The sequence below is a fragment of the Myotis myotis genome, unplaced genomic scaffold (assembly GCF_014108235.1).
Source record: "Myotis myotis isolate mMyoMyo1 unplaced genomic scaffold, mMyoMyo1.p scaffold_m19_p_19, whole genome shotgun sequence".
Taxonomy (NCBI): Eukaryota; Metazoa; Chordata; class Mammalia; order Chiroptera; family Vespertilionidae; genus Myotis; species Myotis myotis.
The window spans coordinates 29,179,470-29,194,870 of NW_023416323.1; the positions used below are offsets into that span (position 1 = coordinate 29,179,470).

The 15,401-nt window shown below is 41.8% G+C and overlaps 1 protein-coding gene across 1 annotated transcript; it reads left to right on the forward strand.

Annotated features, from left to right (window-relative positions):
- The first annotated feature begins 6,075 nt into the window (after positions 1 to 6,075).
- PSMD7 (proteasome 26S subunit, non-ATPase 7) lies at positions 6,076 to 15,401 on the forward strand. Its single transcript, XM_036345954.1, has 7 exons — positions 6,076 to 6,272; positions 8,653 to 8,744; positions 9,570 to 9,662; positions 10,354 to 10,451; positions 11,417 to 11,497; positions 13,593 to 13,684; positions 14,427 to 15,401. The coding sequence occupies exons 1-7, from the start codon at positions 6,199 to 6,201 to the stop codon at positions 14,863 to 14,865; spliced, it is 969 nt and encodes a 322-aa protein (XP_036201847.1). The 5' UTR covers positions 6,076 to 6,198; the 3' UTR covers positions 14,866 to 15,401.

Here is a 15,401-nt window from a genome sequence, read left to right on the forward strand (position 1 = left end):
AGCATTCAATCCTCCCTTCTGATTTACAACATCGTCTTTTTCCTTCCCCACTCCATGTGATTCTAATGAGTTGATCTATCACAACTGCCCCAACCCCAAACTGATCCCAAACTGGACATTTAGGAAACTCCCTTCCCCTGGGCACAGCAGTTAGTTCTGGGATGGAATCCAGACCTACAAAGGCCAATCAAATTTCATAAATTAAGATTTGGAGTTCAAGGTCTCCCTTCCTTTAAAGATTTAAATCTAAGACTGACTGTGGCCATCAACACGTTTCCCTGTCACTGGTAGAAATTTATCTGAAGATGGAGCCAGAACACAGGATGCTTAAAGGTAGACAGAAAAACACCATTGGAGACCCTGGAACCAGCGGGGCCCTTGAACTTGTCTGTTACATAAGATAATAAATTCCCCTCATGTTTGAGCTGGAGTATGGTTCCCCTACTAGCAATCAAGAATTGTGTGGCTGCACACACCTACAGGTAGCTTCTGCAGTCACATGAGTAAAAGGAAATATCTGAAAAAGAAACAAAGAATACAATTCCACTTACAATAGCATAAAAAAAAATACTTAGAAATAAATTTAGCCAAGGAGTTGAAAGACCTTATACTGAAAATTATAGGATGGAAGAAACTGAAGAAGACACAAATAAACGAAAAGATATCCCACATCCATGAATAGGAAAAATATTGTTAAAATGCTCATACCACTCAAAGCCATCTATAGCTTCAATACCAACATTTCAATGACAATTTCCACAGAAATAGAAAAAATAATACTAACATTTGTATGAACCACAAAGACCCCCAAATAGCCAAAGCAAATTTAAGCAAGATCATCAAAGTTGACAGCATCATACTTCCTGATTTCAAACTTTATTACAAAGCTATAGTGATCAAAACAGATGGTATTGCCCTGGCCAGTGTGGCTCAGTTAGTTGGGCATCAATCATGCACCGAAAGGTTGCTGGTTCGATTCCCAATCAGGACACATGCCTGGGTTGCAGTCTCCATCCCCAGTAGGGGGAGTGTAGGAGGTAGCCAATTCTCACATCGATGTTTCTCTCTGTCCCTCTCCCTTCCTCCCTCTCTAAAAAGCAATACAAAAATATGTATTTTAAAAACAATATGGTACTGGCATAAAAACAGACACACAAACCAATGAAACAGAATACAGAGACCAGAAATAACCCTACACATATACGGTCAACTAATAATTGACAAGGGAACCAAAAATAGTATCTTGAATAAATGATGTTGGGAAAACTGGATGCTCACATGTAAACAAATGAAATTGGATCCTTATCTTACAACACACAAAAATGAACTTGAAATGAATCCAAGACTTTAAAGTAAAACGTGAAATTATAAAATTCCTAGAAGAAACCAGAGGGGAAATAGCTCCTTAACATTGGTCTTGGCAACAATTTTTTTGATATGACACCAAAAATGTAGGCAACAAAAGCAACAATAAACAAGTGTAATTACACAAAACTAATAAGCCTCTACAGCAGTGGTTCTCAACCTTCTGGCCCTTTAAATACAGTTCCTCATGTTGTGACCCCCCAACCATAAAATCATTTTTGTTGCTACTTCATAAATGTTGCTACTGTTATGAATCGTAATGTAAATATCTGATATGCAGGATGGTCTTAGGCGGACCTTGCTTGCCTGCCTGATTGCCCCTAACCCTTCTGCCTGTCACCTGATCGCCCCTAACCACCTCTGCCTGCCTGATCACTCCTAACTGCTCCCTACTGGCCTGATTGCCACTAACTGCTCCCCTGCTGGCCTGATCGCCCCTACCCGCCTCTGCCTCGCCTCGCACCCAGGACCCAGGATTCCCTCCTCCGGCCAGTTGTAGGCATCCAGGACCCGGGCTTCCCTTCCTCTGGCTGGCTGCAGGCACCCAGGACACGGGCCAGCTTCACCCAGGCCGGCCACAGCTGCAGGAGACTGTGGGTGGGCGGCTTTGCCCGAGCCGCAGCCACAGGCGCCTGGGACCACAGGGCGGGCGGCTTGTCCCTCTCCCGGGCCACAGCTGCAGGCGCTGGCGCCCAGGACTGCGGGGCGGGCGGCTTGTCCCTCTCCTAGGCCACAGCTGCAGGCGCTAGTGCCCAGGACTGCGGGGTGGGCGGCTTGTCCCTCTCCCGGGCCGCAGCCTGGCTGATCCCCATTTCTCTCTCGCGAGCTCATTTGTGCCTGGCTGATCCCCATTTCTCTCTCGTGAGCTCATTTGTGCCTGGCTGGTCCCCATTCCTCTCTCCCCAGTGTCGAGTGTCTGAGCCATTACAGCGTGACAGTGTGAGGGCGTGATGACCATTTGCATATTAGCTCTTTATTATATAGGATACCTGATTTAAAAATGGGCAGCAGACCTAATAGACATTTATCCAAAGACATACAAATGGCCAAAAGGTACATGACAAAATGCTAATAATCAGGGAAGTGCAAATCAAAATCACAATGAGATTATCACCTCACACATGGTAGAATGACTAGTATCAAAAAGACAGAAGATAACAAGTGTTGGAAGGATGTGGAGAAAAGGGAAGCTTGTGCACTGTTGGTGGAAATATAAATTGGCACTGCAACTAAGGAAAAGAGTGTAAAGATTCCTCAAAAAAACAAAAAAAAAGTACCATGTGATCCAGCAACCACTCTTCTGGGTATATATTTAAAGAAAATGAAATCACTCTCTCAAACAGAACTAGGCACCCCATGTTCATTGTAGCATTCACTGTTAGTAATGGCCAACACTTGTGACCGTCATTGTTAGTAAAGGCCAACAACCAAAGCGACCGTCAATGGATGAATAGATAAGAAAATGTGAAATATTACTCAGCTATAAAAAGAAAATCCTGCCATTTGTGACAACATTGATAGAGATCTTGAGGGCATTACACTAAGTGAAATAAGTGAGACAGAAAAATATACTTTAGGATCTTGCTTACACAGGGGTGGGCAAAGTAGGTTTCCAGTTGTTCATATGGAAAATCCTATACAGTAGGTCCTCGGGTTACATCAGAGATCCGTTCCTACGGTGCAACGTAACGCGATTTTCACCGTAAGTCAGAACCCACCTACATAAGCACCTACGTCACTCACATGGAGCACATATGCAGCAGTAATGAAGTGAAACAGTAAAAAAAAATGTAAAAGAAAGATAACAATTCCTGACCTTTACTTGTGGTAAATAAATAAAAAACATAAAGCACATATGTACATACGTCGAAATGGCGGAACTTATTTTTTTTTTTAATAAATAAATGGGAGATGGTGACGTAACCACAAAATGACATACATTGAGTCCTACATAACCCGAGGACTGTCTGTATAACAAAACCCTAATATGCAAATCGACTGAACAGTGGAACAACCGGTCACTATGATGCGCACTGACCACCAGGGGGCCAACGCTCAATTCAGGAGCTGCCCCCTGGTGGTCAGTGCGCTCATACACGGGGAGCGCCAGTCAGCCAGAAGCTGGGCTCACAGCTGGTGAGCGCAGTGGCGATGGCAGGAGCCTCTCCCACCTCCAAGGCAGCGCTAAGGAGCAGCTAGCAGGCAGGCAGTAAGGAGCAGGGGGTCCTGGACTGTGAGAGGGCGCAGGCCGGGCTGAGGGACCTCCCACTTACAGTGCAGGAATTTCATGCACTGAGCCTCTAGTAATACAATAACTAATAAATAATAATATTAAAATAAACTTTTGCATGCTCACAATTGTAAACCTGTATTTGCCCACCCCTGTATGTGGAATCTAAATAAAATCAAACTCACAAAAATAGAGAATAGTGGTTGCCAGAGGCTGGGGTTGGGGGAAATGGGGAGATGTTGGTCAAAGAGTACAAAATTCCATTCATAAGATGGGAATCTAATGTACAATATGGTAACTAAAGTTTTTTTTTAAAAAAAGGTAATTATGTTAGATGATGGAGGTGTTAACTAATCGTATTATGGTAATCATTTCACCATATATACGTGTATCAAGTCATCATGTTGTATACCTTAAACATACACAATATTATATGTCAATTACAGCTAAATAAATCGGGGGGGGGGATTTTAACATTAAAAAAATATATAATCAAAGGAAAATATCTTAAACTCTCATCAGGTCCTTTAAAATTAAGTCCAGAATTCAATGAACAAAAGGAAGGGGTTTCTTATATCTCCTACTGCATTCCTCTGAATGAACTGAGCCCGCAGTAGTGGCTACAATACCAAGTATGATTTCATTTCCATTAAAAAAAATAAAATAGGGCAACATGGAAAATACATTCCTTATGATTTCAACTCATCTTCTTTATTAAATTCTACATATTTTTAACTAAAAAAAAAAAATGCTTCTTTGAAACTCAAATTCCTAATCCTTACTTGACACAGAAGAGAAGTCAAAATCAATCTTTGATCTTCTGATAACTATTAAATCTTTAACTACAAAATTAGGGGGGAATATCCTTGCAAGCTTTTTCTTTAATACATATTTGCATGCCTACCCTGTGAGGAATAACATCACATAAGAGATTAAACAAGAATGTCTACTTTTAATCAGGTGCTAAACACCAGCAAGCATACTTTAACACATGACACAATGAGGCTGGCTTAGATTTTCTTCATCTAAAAGCTGTTAAGATCTTAAGTAGGCAGTAGCAGGGGGCGGGAGCCGGCTATAAGGGGTCAATGGGAGAGAAAAAAAGGGGACATGTAATACTTTCAATAATAGATTTTTTCAAAAGAAGTAGCAGCAACCAACTGATAGCCAAATAAAAATATATACATATATATGTATATATTACATTTTATATGTAATATAAAAATATATACATATATATATAATTTAATATATATATATATTAAAAGGAAAGAGAAAAAGCCAAAGTAGTGTTCCCAAAAGTAGGAAGAGTATCTGTTCTAAAAGTGACGGGCAAGACCCAGAAAGAATATCAAAAGCTCCACATTACATGGAAGCAGGCTAAGAGCAGACGCCTCCCGGTCTTCAGTGAGGTGAAATCCTCTGAATATCCGAAAGATCAAAGGCGTTTGACGACGGGATAAACAGGTAGTAAACAATTCATGTTGCTTAAGTATTGTTTTTGTTTAGAGAAACAGCAACTTAAAAGAGATTAACCCAAGAACTTGCATGCGTATATGCATAACCCATGGACACCCTCATAGGGTGGTGAAGGCCTGGGGGGCGGAGAGGGCCAAGAAGGAATAACTGGGGGGCGGGGGGGCACATATATAATACTTTCAACAATATTTTTTTTAAAAAAAAAATAATAAAATAAAATTAGACGGAAATATAAACTTGCATGGATTTTAAGTAATTTGGCTCTTTCTGCAAATAAGCCTAAGTCCTTGTCTCCTACATGGCCCCATTCAGTCTTCTTTTTTCTCTTTCCTAGCTAAATACCAAAACATTACTTCCTTATTTCCTTTCATCTTTTCTTCAGCACTTTTCTAAGTTTTTGCTTGAAAACGAGCCTGAATGCTGTCGCTGTAGGCACCAATTGCGTTCGTTAGCCCTAGTTAAATGGTAATATAAGGACAAGTGGGAAATATAAACACATATTATCTGCAAAGTGTCCCTAGTAGGGAGTAAGGGAATTATTCCCCGACAATAAAATGAGGATGAAATAAATTACCAAATTTACCATTAAGGGCGCGCCTTAATGCTAGAGATTTGAAGTTAGTTCTTCTAAGAAATTCTGGAGGATTGTGACTTGAAGCAAAAGTGAACATTTTCTGGATGGTGGAAATATTAGTTATTACTATTTATATTTTTTCTTAGTACTTTTTTCTAGTATTCAGACGGGGGAGTGGGGGAGTGGGAAGGGGCTGAGGGGGAACTGAGGCGGAAAATCACTGCAGGGAACGGTGCAGGACAAATACCGGGGAGTCAACCTTTATCAGTCTTCCTTGTCCTTTTAATTTTCAAGGGAAACTCGTAGCTGTTCACCCGGGCCAGGTCCCGCCTTTCTCCGTCACGACCCCTCCGCCGGGTGGCGGCGGGAGCGTCATCCCGGGAGCGACGCGCGCGGGGCACTCTGGGAGCGGAAGTCGGCGGCCGCGCGGCGCCGGCCGGGCCGGAAGAGGAGGAGCTGGGCCTGGAGGATCCGCGAGTGTGCCCGCCGCTGTGGCTGCCTGTGTTTGCGGGTCGCAGAGAGCGGAACCTGGCGGGCGGGGTGTGTCGCGATGCCGGAGCTGGCGGTGCAGAAGGTGGTGGTCCATCCCCTGGTGCTGCTCAGTGTGGTGGATCATTTTAACCGGTGAGCGGGCGGCGCGGGGCGGCTGCGCGGGGCCGGCGGCTCCTCCACTGCTGAGTCACGGACGCTCTGGGAAAGGCGAAGCGGCCGCAGGAGCGCTGATGAGCGGAGGGCGGCCCTGTCTCGCCGAGGGACCCAGGCTAACCTCGGTTCAGGAAGCCCACGTCACTCGGCATTGTCCCCCTGCGCCGGCCGGCACTCCGGGGATTGGGCTGCCCATTTCCTCTATCCTGGTCCGTAGGCTGCTAGACTATGGGAGCAACAACCTTCAATTGGCCCTGGTCCCCCAAAGCCTCGTGCCCATCTGTCACCTTATCTCCCCGCCCCGTCTCGTAGGAAAACCCTTCTGATTCTAGCTTCTGTGCCTTTGAAGGCTGTCACCGAAATTCTGGTCTCGGCGCCCTGGAAGAGCTATGGTTTTTCACTTGTGAAAGTTTCTGAGCTGGAATCTGGTTCAACAATATCCTAAAACGTAGATGAGGTATCCAGGTTTTCTTTTAAAAATGAGATCAGTTGGAGACTGTGGCATTAATGAATTAGATAAGAAAACATCCCCAGATGTTTCTCCCGCCTTCCCTTGCTTGTTTTCAGGTTGTTCATCCCGCCGGACCTGTTACACGTGTTCATACGTTTTACAAAATAATTACTTGAATTAGCAAGTGTAAAGAGAGACCCAGTGGGGGAGCAACTGCTGTAGTGTCAGATTTTTAAGTGCCCATTCATTCTCCAGCGTTTTGCTTTGTATAACTCCTAAGTCCCCAGTTAAGTTCCTTTGCCGTGTAGGGCGCTCAGCCTAACAGGATATGCTTGCGTTCCCACTGTACAGTAATTGCTATTTTTCTTCCATAGGATACTAGGGGTGCTGATGGGGCAGTCACCGTGTCAGTTCTATTCCGTAAACTCAACAAACACTTGTTAAGGGTACAAACGGACACTGCTAGCTGCTGTGTCAGATAACGAATGTAGGGTTTTGTAAAAGACAAATCGATTTTTGTAAACCAAAAGAAAAGCCAGGAAGTGTGGGAGTTAACTTTGAAGTGTGCAAACCCAGCGCCTAAGTTTTCCCAAAAAAATCAGAAGCACCAGGCATACAGAATCCTTAACTTTGTTTAATACAAACCCCATAGTTAGTAAGCATTTATAAATTTGCCAAACCATGTGATTCAATTAAACCAATGTGAAACCAGCAACTGTTGAGAAATCATAGTTCATTTCACAGTGGGTTTTGTCTTTCCTCTGAATATAGAGTTGTATTGTGTCTGTGTCTCACTTGCTACACTTGTAGCTCCTTAGGACAAAATCACTGAGGTTTGATATAGAGATAAAAATCCTGAAGTAAAATGTTTCTCATTCAGTTCTACTCTCGGTGTGATTAGTCACCAGCTCACTGTTGACTTCTTTCTAATTAAGCCATTCAGAACGCCCACAGATGACATGCACAAGCCTCTGGGTCAGAATCACTTTCTGAGCCCCTAGCTCAGTGGTTCGCAACCTGTGGGTCGCGACCCCTCTGGGGGTCGAACGACCCTTTCACAGGGGTCGCCTAAGACCACCGGAAAACACATATATAATTACATATTGTTTTTGTGATTAATCACTGTGCTTTAATTATGTTCAATTTGTAACAATGAAATTGGGGGTCACCACAACATGAGGAACTGTATTAAAGGGTCGCGGCATAGGAAGGTTGAGAACCACTGCCTAGCTGGTTCATAGATTTATAACATCTAGTGGGGCCTGCCGACATGGTGTAGGTGTACCAGAGAGCAGTTAGCATCAAGCTGGACAATAAAACTGGTTTTACTTTAACATCTTTATCCCTGAAAAGATTCAAGGAGAGAGAAGATGGGAAAAGTTTAAAAGAGAAAGGGAAGGGGGGTGGGAGCGGCTGGCGAGAGGTCAATGGGTGAAAAAGGAGACTTATGTAATACATTAAACAATAAAGAATTTAAAAAAAGAATAAAACAAATAAATAAAAGACAAAGGGAAGCTGCAAAGGAAAAGATAAAATTAAATGTAGTGACATAACTTCAATATGTTTTTCAAACATCAACCAAATAACATTTTAAAACTCTAAAGATAGGGAGAGTTTTCATTTTCTCCATTTAAAATTTGTATAAAGTTAGATTTTTTCCAAGCTTATATTACTTTCCAGTTAACAGTGAGTAAAAACTGCCAGTGTAAAAAGTTCATGAATTACTCATTATATTTATTAGAAATTAATGTTAAGGAGTAACCTTACTTTATTACATTTGTTTAGTGGGATTAGTTTCCAAGTAAACTCACTCAGTTGTATCTGTACGTGAATATTTCCTGTTGAGTATCTACTTGTTGGCACATCCTCTGTGTACCTATTAGACTGACCTTCTCCTTTCTCATTCAGAATAGGCAAGGTTGGAAACCAGAAGCGTGTTGTTGGTGTGCTTTTGGGGTCATGGCAAAAGAAAGTACTGGATGTATCTAACAGTTTTGCAGGTAAAAGACAAATTTTACATTTTCTGAGCATGGTTAAAATGTCAATTAACTTTAAAATTAAAAGCGACATTTTGTGTTTTCCATTTTTTACTGCAAACCAGAATTGTAATTTAAGAATGCTGTGGTATGAAAAGAGAGGCTAAAGGCTACACAGTTAAGTGGGTAGTAAGTATTTTAAACTTGCAGGCCATACAGTCTCCATTGCAACTGCCCAGCTCTGCTATTGTAGCAGGAAAGCAACTATAGACAGTATGTAGACAAATGGCAGCTGTGGTCTAGTAACTTTATGTGTAAATATAGGTAATTGTTGTCGTTTGTAAACCTATGCACTACTATTAACCGCGGTTATGGGTTAGCAAAGAAGAGATAGAGACCATTACCCTTTTATTCTGTTTCATGAATCTTTATAAGAACATTTCAATGTATGTTATGATTAAAGCAAAAAGAACAAAATAATTGTTGGCATGACCCCTGGACTAAGGGTAACTAACTCCAGTGTCTAAAAGGACCAGATAGTGTTAGTTGCCAAATGGAAAATATTAGGAAGTGATGGGGCTTTTAACATGTCCGTTTTAAAGGGTTCAGCCTCTCCCTGGCTCTAGCCAGTTGTCAGCAGGTCTGATTTTTCAAGAGAAGCCAGAAGTCTGGATTTTTATGTGAAATTTCCTAGTTGTTAATGCGAACAATTCAAAAATAATTTCAATACTGTGTTAGACAAACCCACCTATGTGGATCATATCTGGCCTAGGGGTCTCTGATTATGACCTGTGCTCTAGAATTCTACCTAAAATAAATATTGCTTTTTTTTTTTTTTTTCCTGTTTAGTCCCTTTTGATGAAGATGACAAAGATGATTCCGTCTGGTTTTTAGACCATGATTATTTGGAAAACATGTATGGAATGTTTAAGAAGGTCAATGGTATGTCGTGTGTGTGTGTGTGTATAAGATCTTGTGGCATTGATTTACATTATCTTTAAGTGTGTGTACAACATTTTTTCTTTTTTAAGTATTCCCTTTTCTTTGGTTAATGTCAAGGGCCTTTTCCTTAGCTAGACTTCAGTAAGACTAGTGTTTGTAGAAGAATGAGGAAGAATAAATAAGAAACTAGAAAAGCAAGTTAAGACCACCTAAGTTTTAGGGGAGAGAGGTAGCCCTCTGCAGCAGAAATCCAACGAACTATCAAATAAAATCCACCTGCCCCTAGAGCTTTAGTGCCGCCAGGATAAGTATATCTCTTCATGTGTATTATTTTCATTTTATTTCATTACAGCAACCACATTGCTTTGAAAATGTTTATTCCTGTAACACTTACAATTGCAGTCTATGTGACATGAACCCATATTTATATGTTGCCTTAGAATTATTTTCTGATTGCTTTCATTGTTGACTGGTCTCCTAAACTAGTCTGAGATGTGGATGTCTGGATTTCCCTTGCTGCTTATTTTCTGAAAATTCTTTTGAGTTTTACATTTTATAAGTCAACATTTAAAATAGATGTCTTAAATTCTGAAAAGGCTAGAGAGCATAATAACTGGAGTTCTTACCCTTTCTGAGGGAATTACATAGATCTTTAACAATTCAAACCCACTTAATTTTTTTCCCTTTCCAGCCAGAGAAAGAATAGTTGGATGGTACCACACAGGCCCTAAACTACATAAGAATGACATCGCCATCAATGAACTCATGAAAAGATACTGCCCTAACTCAGTGAGTGCACTCTATCATTAAAACTCTTGAATGATATTCTTTGCCAGTTTACTTAAGTAAGAGCATCTTAAGAAGGATTTGAACAGCAAAATCATTTTGTTACTGTTTCTGTGTAAGCCTGTGTTAATTTTTAGTGTTTTGTGTAATATGCAATAACCCAATATGTTTAAGTAACAGTAGACACCTGCTAAGTGCCAGGTATATAAGTTATCTCCCTTAATCCTCTCTGTAACTCTGTGGGGCTGTTATCCTCTTTACAATGAGGAAACTGAGGTTTAAAATGGTTAGTAAGGTCTCATAGGTGGTGTGACTGGGATTAAAATGTTGGCTGTTTTAACTCTGATTTCCTTGAGTTTGATCACCATATTATAGACTACCTCTCAGCTTATTAATTAACTAGTGCCCCAGTGCATGGATTCGTGCACATTGAAAGGAAATTAATTAGAAGGTGCCCAGCAGGACGGGACTGGGCCAGATGGGCCAGACACACCCTAGAGCCAACCTCCTGGGGTCCCTCCCCGGCAGGTGGGGTCCCTCGGCCTGGCCTGTGGGGATAGGGCCAAAACCAGCTCTCCAACATCCCCCGAGGGGTCCCGGATTGCGAGAGGGCGGTTCTCAGGTGTCGTACCCTGGAATTGGGCTCCCTCCTCTCTGGTTCCGGGTGCGTCACCCGAGAACCGCAGCTGCCAAGTCACCACAGCTCGGCAGCTCCTGCGTTGAGCATCTACCCCCTGGTGGTCAGTGCTCATCATAGCTATGGGTCGGATGCTCAGACCGTCGCTTAGACTTTTATATAGAGAGAGATGGGGTTGGAGAACAAAGCAAATGATGAGATAATTTGCATGTAAATTCTGGCTTTTGTCTGGTTGAATGAAATCCTTCAGTACTCATGATCAGAAGAATGGCTGCTGTCATTTCTATATACTCAGTGTGAGGTGGTTTGCTAAGATGTGTTTTTCTGCAAGGTATTAGTCATCATTGATGTGAAACCAAAGGACCTGGGACTGCCCACAGAAGCATATATTTCAGTGGAAGAAGTTCATGATGTAAGTCATCTTGCTATGAGTCTAGAATAAATAAGTTTGATACTTAATAGGCAGTTGTTCGGGGTTTTGTTTTGTTTTTCCATTTTCAAGTCAACAAATCCTTTATCTCTTTATAAGAAAGAGAAGGTTGTTGATGTCTGTTAACAGTTTGATATTATGGTTTTCCCTTTGAGTGTTTGAATAGCCACATTTTAGAAACGAGAGGACCATAGAGACCTAAAGTCCCCTTTTACAAATGAAATTGAGGCCCAAAGTAGTTAAGTGATTGCCCAGAGATGTTCACAGCAAAGTAGATGCAGAACCTGGTGAGCTTAGCCTTAATCTAATGCACTTTCCACTGTTGGCCCCCCCTGGGCCACTATTCCTTTCTCCTTGGAGATTTTCAATCCCTAATGGCAAGAGCATAGGTTTTCAAATAGAGTAGGTCAGAGCTGGCTGGGGCTAGATGGCAAGACCCATCTGTGTGATTTGACACCTGGATACTCAGCCAGTACTTGCTCTCAGGTTCATTAGCTTGTGCTTTAGGTATAGCTAGAAAGAGCTGCCAGAATATATCTTTTCTCTATTTCCAGGAAAATTGAACTCTAACTCTAAGATAGGATTTGTAGTGAAAACATGTTTTGTTAGAAGCATAAAATATTTGCACTGAGGATGTGCAAGTAATTTAATCTTGAATGTCCAAAGTCAAAAGCCTGAGGGATAATTAAAGTCTGTCTTTAGCTTTAAATATGTAGTATATATCCTTATATTCAGTTTTTAAATCTGGAGAAAGACATTTTAGGTTAGCTTTCTGCAAATGCTCCTTGCCCTGAGCTCTATCCTCCTATTATTCTTTTTGCCTTGCTACAGGGAGCTTAGATCTCAATTTATTGTCTAGTTGCCATAAGGCTTTCATTCCTGTCTTGATACAGCTGTTTTTAAGTTAATCTTTACCCTCCCCTTTCAAAAAGGAATCTGAGGTGGCTTATACTCATGCATGCATGCATGTACACACACCAATGAAGCAGGAATTTTAAATAGTGGATGGACAGGACATAAGGGTCATTTATAAGATGAAACTTGGAGAAAATTAGTACCTAAAAAGGCATGCCATGACATCCTCAAGATCATTAAAGTCTCTGATCATCCTGGCCATCAAAGCCAAGAGGAAAATTGCATTGGCAGGATTTACACTGTTATGGATAAAATAACAGCTAAGGTTTATGCCGCTTGGTAGAAGTTAAGTGACTTACCCAAGGTCCTGCAGCTCCCTGATCACATGCATGGCAAAGCCGGACTGTGAACCCAGGCAGTCTGGTTATAGCCTTTTCAAGAGATGTACAGCCTCTTCTGACACTAGACCTGAGGAAATTATCTCCGAGTCCCTTCGGGAAGTCCCTAGGTGATGCAGTCGACCACATCCCCAAGCAGATCCTTTGGTAAATTCAGGCCACCAGAAAGTTGTTCTGACTGCATCATTTTGGTGCTCTGCTTTGTTTGATCCAAGGGACAATAGGTGGTTAAATGTTATGTTTCTGACCTGAGCTCGTATTGCCTTTGCTAGAAAGAACTGTATACTTTTTTTATTTTCATTGATTTCAGGGAGCAAGGGAGAGAGGGAGAGACAGACAGACAGACAGACAGACAGACAGACAGACAGACATCAATGATGAGAGAGAATCATTGTTCAGCTGCCTCCTGCACTCCCCCTACTAGGAATTGAGCCCGCAATCTGGGCATGTGCTTTTGACCAGAATCAAACCCTGAACCCTTCAGTCCGCAGGCCAGCACTCTATCCACTGAACCAGAGAAGCTAGGGCAAGAACTATATACTTTAAAAATCAGCCTAATCCAGACTTGCCTGAGTGTCCATCCCCACTTGTGGGGTTGAGAGGATTATCAAGAATTTCCTCAGAAACGAGCTCATGATGCTCCAGCAGACTCTGTCATGTTAGTTTAGAAGACTAAGCTTTCAAAGCAAATCTTATCCACTCTTGCCATGGAAAACCCAGTAATGAATCCATGAAGTAATTTGATTTAAAACAGGAATCAAGGTGTGGAAAGGAACTTGTGTCAGTTTGTAAGCAAATAACTACAGTAAAGGCTTCTCTCCCAGGATGGAACTCCAACCTCAAAAACATTTGAGCACGTGACCAGTGAAATTGGGGCAGAGGAAGCTGAAGAAGTTGGGGTCGAACACTTGTTACGGTGAGACGTGGGCTGGTGTCAGACTCATAAGCAGCCCAAGAGGCTGCTCAGTGTAAGGGAGAGAGCTGTATCAGGAGTGCAGGGACATGGGTTCTAGACCTGTATCATCTCTAAAGTGTCCTGAGTTACGATTTATGACTTTGTGGATGTACACCTTGTGTGGAAACTATAACGCTGACTGGGAAAGGAACAGATGTGTGAAGAAAGTATAGGCATGTTTTCTTCCAAGGTGACCTTCTCAGTGAATGTAGCTAGCCAGTTTTCTGCAGAGAATCTACTTGGGATGGGCTTTATTTTAAAGTACTCTACTTCTATAACCCTGATTTATTAAAAAATGTCATCGTTTTCTTCAGTAAGATTTCTTTCAATTCAAAATGTTACTGCTAATTTAAACTTCTCGCAACATTGTATAGATGCAGGTGGGGAAAATGCTACCTTTGTTAGGAAAGTTGGAGGCTAGAGGGTTTTTTTGTGTGTTTTTTTTTGAAACAAATTTCATTTTGGCTCTCTCTTTTCTTTTGAAAAATGCCCTGTGATAAGAAAAACAAAATATATGCCTCCCAATGAAAACAAAGTTAAGCCAGTTTATACTCAGATCTTTGTAAAATGGAGGAATAACTTTCTTTTTTGAAAACTTGCCCCTCCCCACAAAGCTAGGTGTTTCCTTAGAATATAAGAACCTGGGAGGTAATACAGTAAGTACACTGATGCTTTTTCCTGCCTTTCTTGTGGGTTATTACAGAGACATCAAAGACACTACTGTGGGCACTCTTTCCCAGCGGATCACAAACCAGGTGCATGGTTTGAAGGGACTGAACTCCAAACTTCTGGATATCAAAGGCTACCTGGAGAAAGTGGCTACAGGCAAGCTTCCCATCAACCACCAGATCATCTACCAGCTGCAGGACGTCTTCAACCTGCTGCCAGACGTTAGCCTGCAGGAGTTTGTCAAGGCCTTTTACCTAAAGACCAACGACCAGATGGTCGTGGTGTATTTGGCCTCCCTGATCCGTTCAGTGGTTGCCCTGCACAACCTCATCAACAACAAGATTGCCAACCGGGATGCAGAGAAAAAAGAAGGGCAGGAAAAAGAAGAGAGCAAAAAGGATAGAAAAGATGACAAAGAGAAAGATAAGGAAAAGAGTGATATAAAGAAAGAAGAGAAAAAGGAGAAAAAATAAAACATGTAGCTTTTTAATTTGTAAATTAAAATCTTATAAACTAACTTGTGTGCCGCCAGAGGGTTCTTTTCATTTAAGTGCTTGTTAAAAAGCTGTATTGACAAGAGCTCTCCGCCCCAGGTCACTCTTGCTGTGGCATTACATGGAAGTGAATGGATAGAGGGACTGATCTCGTACCTAAACTACAGCATAGGATGCTATGAATTGGGATTACGACAGCTCAGGATTCAGACTGACAAAAGTAAACAACATTTTTGGTACTCTTCATTCTTTTATCTATAAAACCAGGAGTTGAATTTTCCCCATCTCAAAAGACTCTTGGGCTCTGTTTCTGGCAGTTTGCAAAATTGCTAAGTGGAATGCGTGAATTCCAGAAGTGCTCTGCCTCCAACACCTCTGAGTTCTGACCCTTCTGAGCTCCGTTGAGAATATCACACCACGGGACACAGGGACCTTGAGCTCTGGCATTCTCGGGGCTTGGGATCCAGCTCCATGTATTGTTTACCTTAAAGACAATTAAATGGCTTGGTTTTTAA

Bases quoted from the DNA above. Each gene is read 5' to 3' on its own strand.
- PSMD7 (XM_036345954.1), top strand. From the start codon at position 6,199: ATGCCGGAGCTGGCGGTGCAGAAGGTGGTGGTCCATCCCCTGGTGCTG. The intron at 8,745-9,569 runs GTAAAAGACAAA...TTTCCTGTTTAG, and splicing joins TGTATCTAACAGTTTTGCAG to TCCCTTTTGATGAAGATGAC. The intron at 10,452-11,416 runs GTGAGTGCACTC...TTTTTCTGCAAG, and splicing joins AAAGATACTGCCCTAACTCA to GTATTAGTCATCATTGATGT.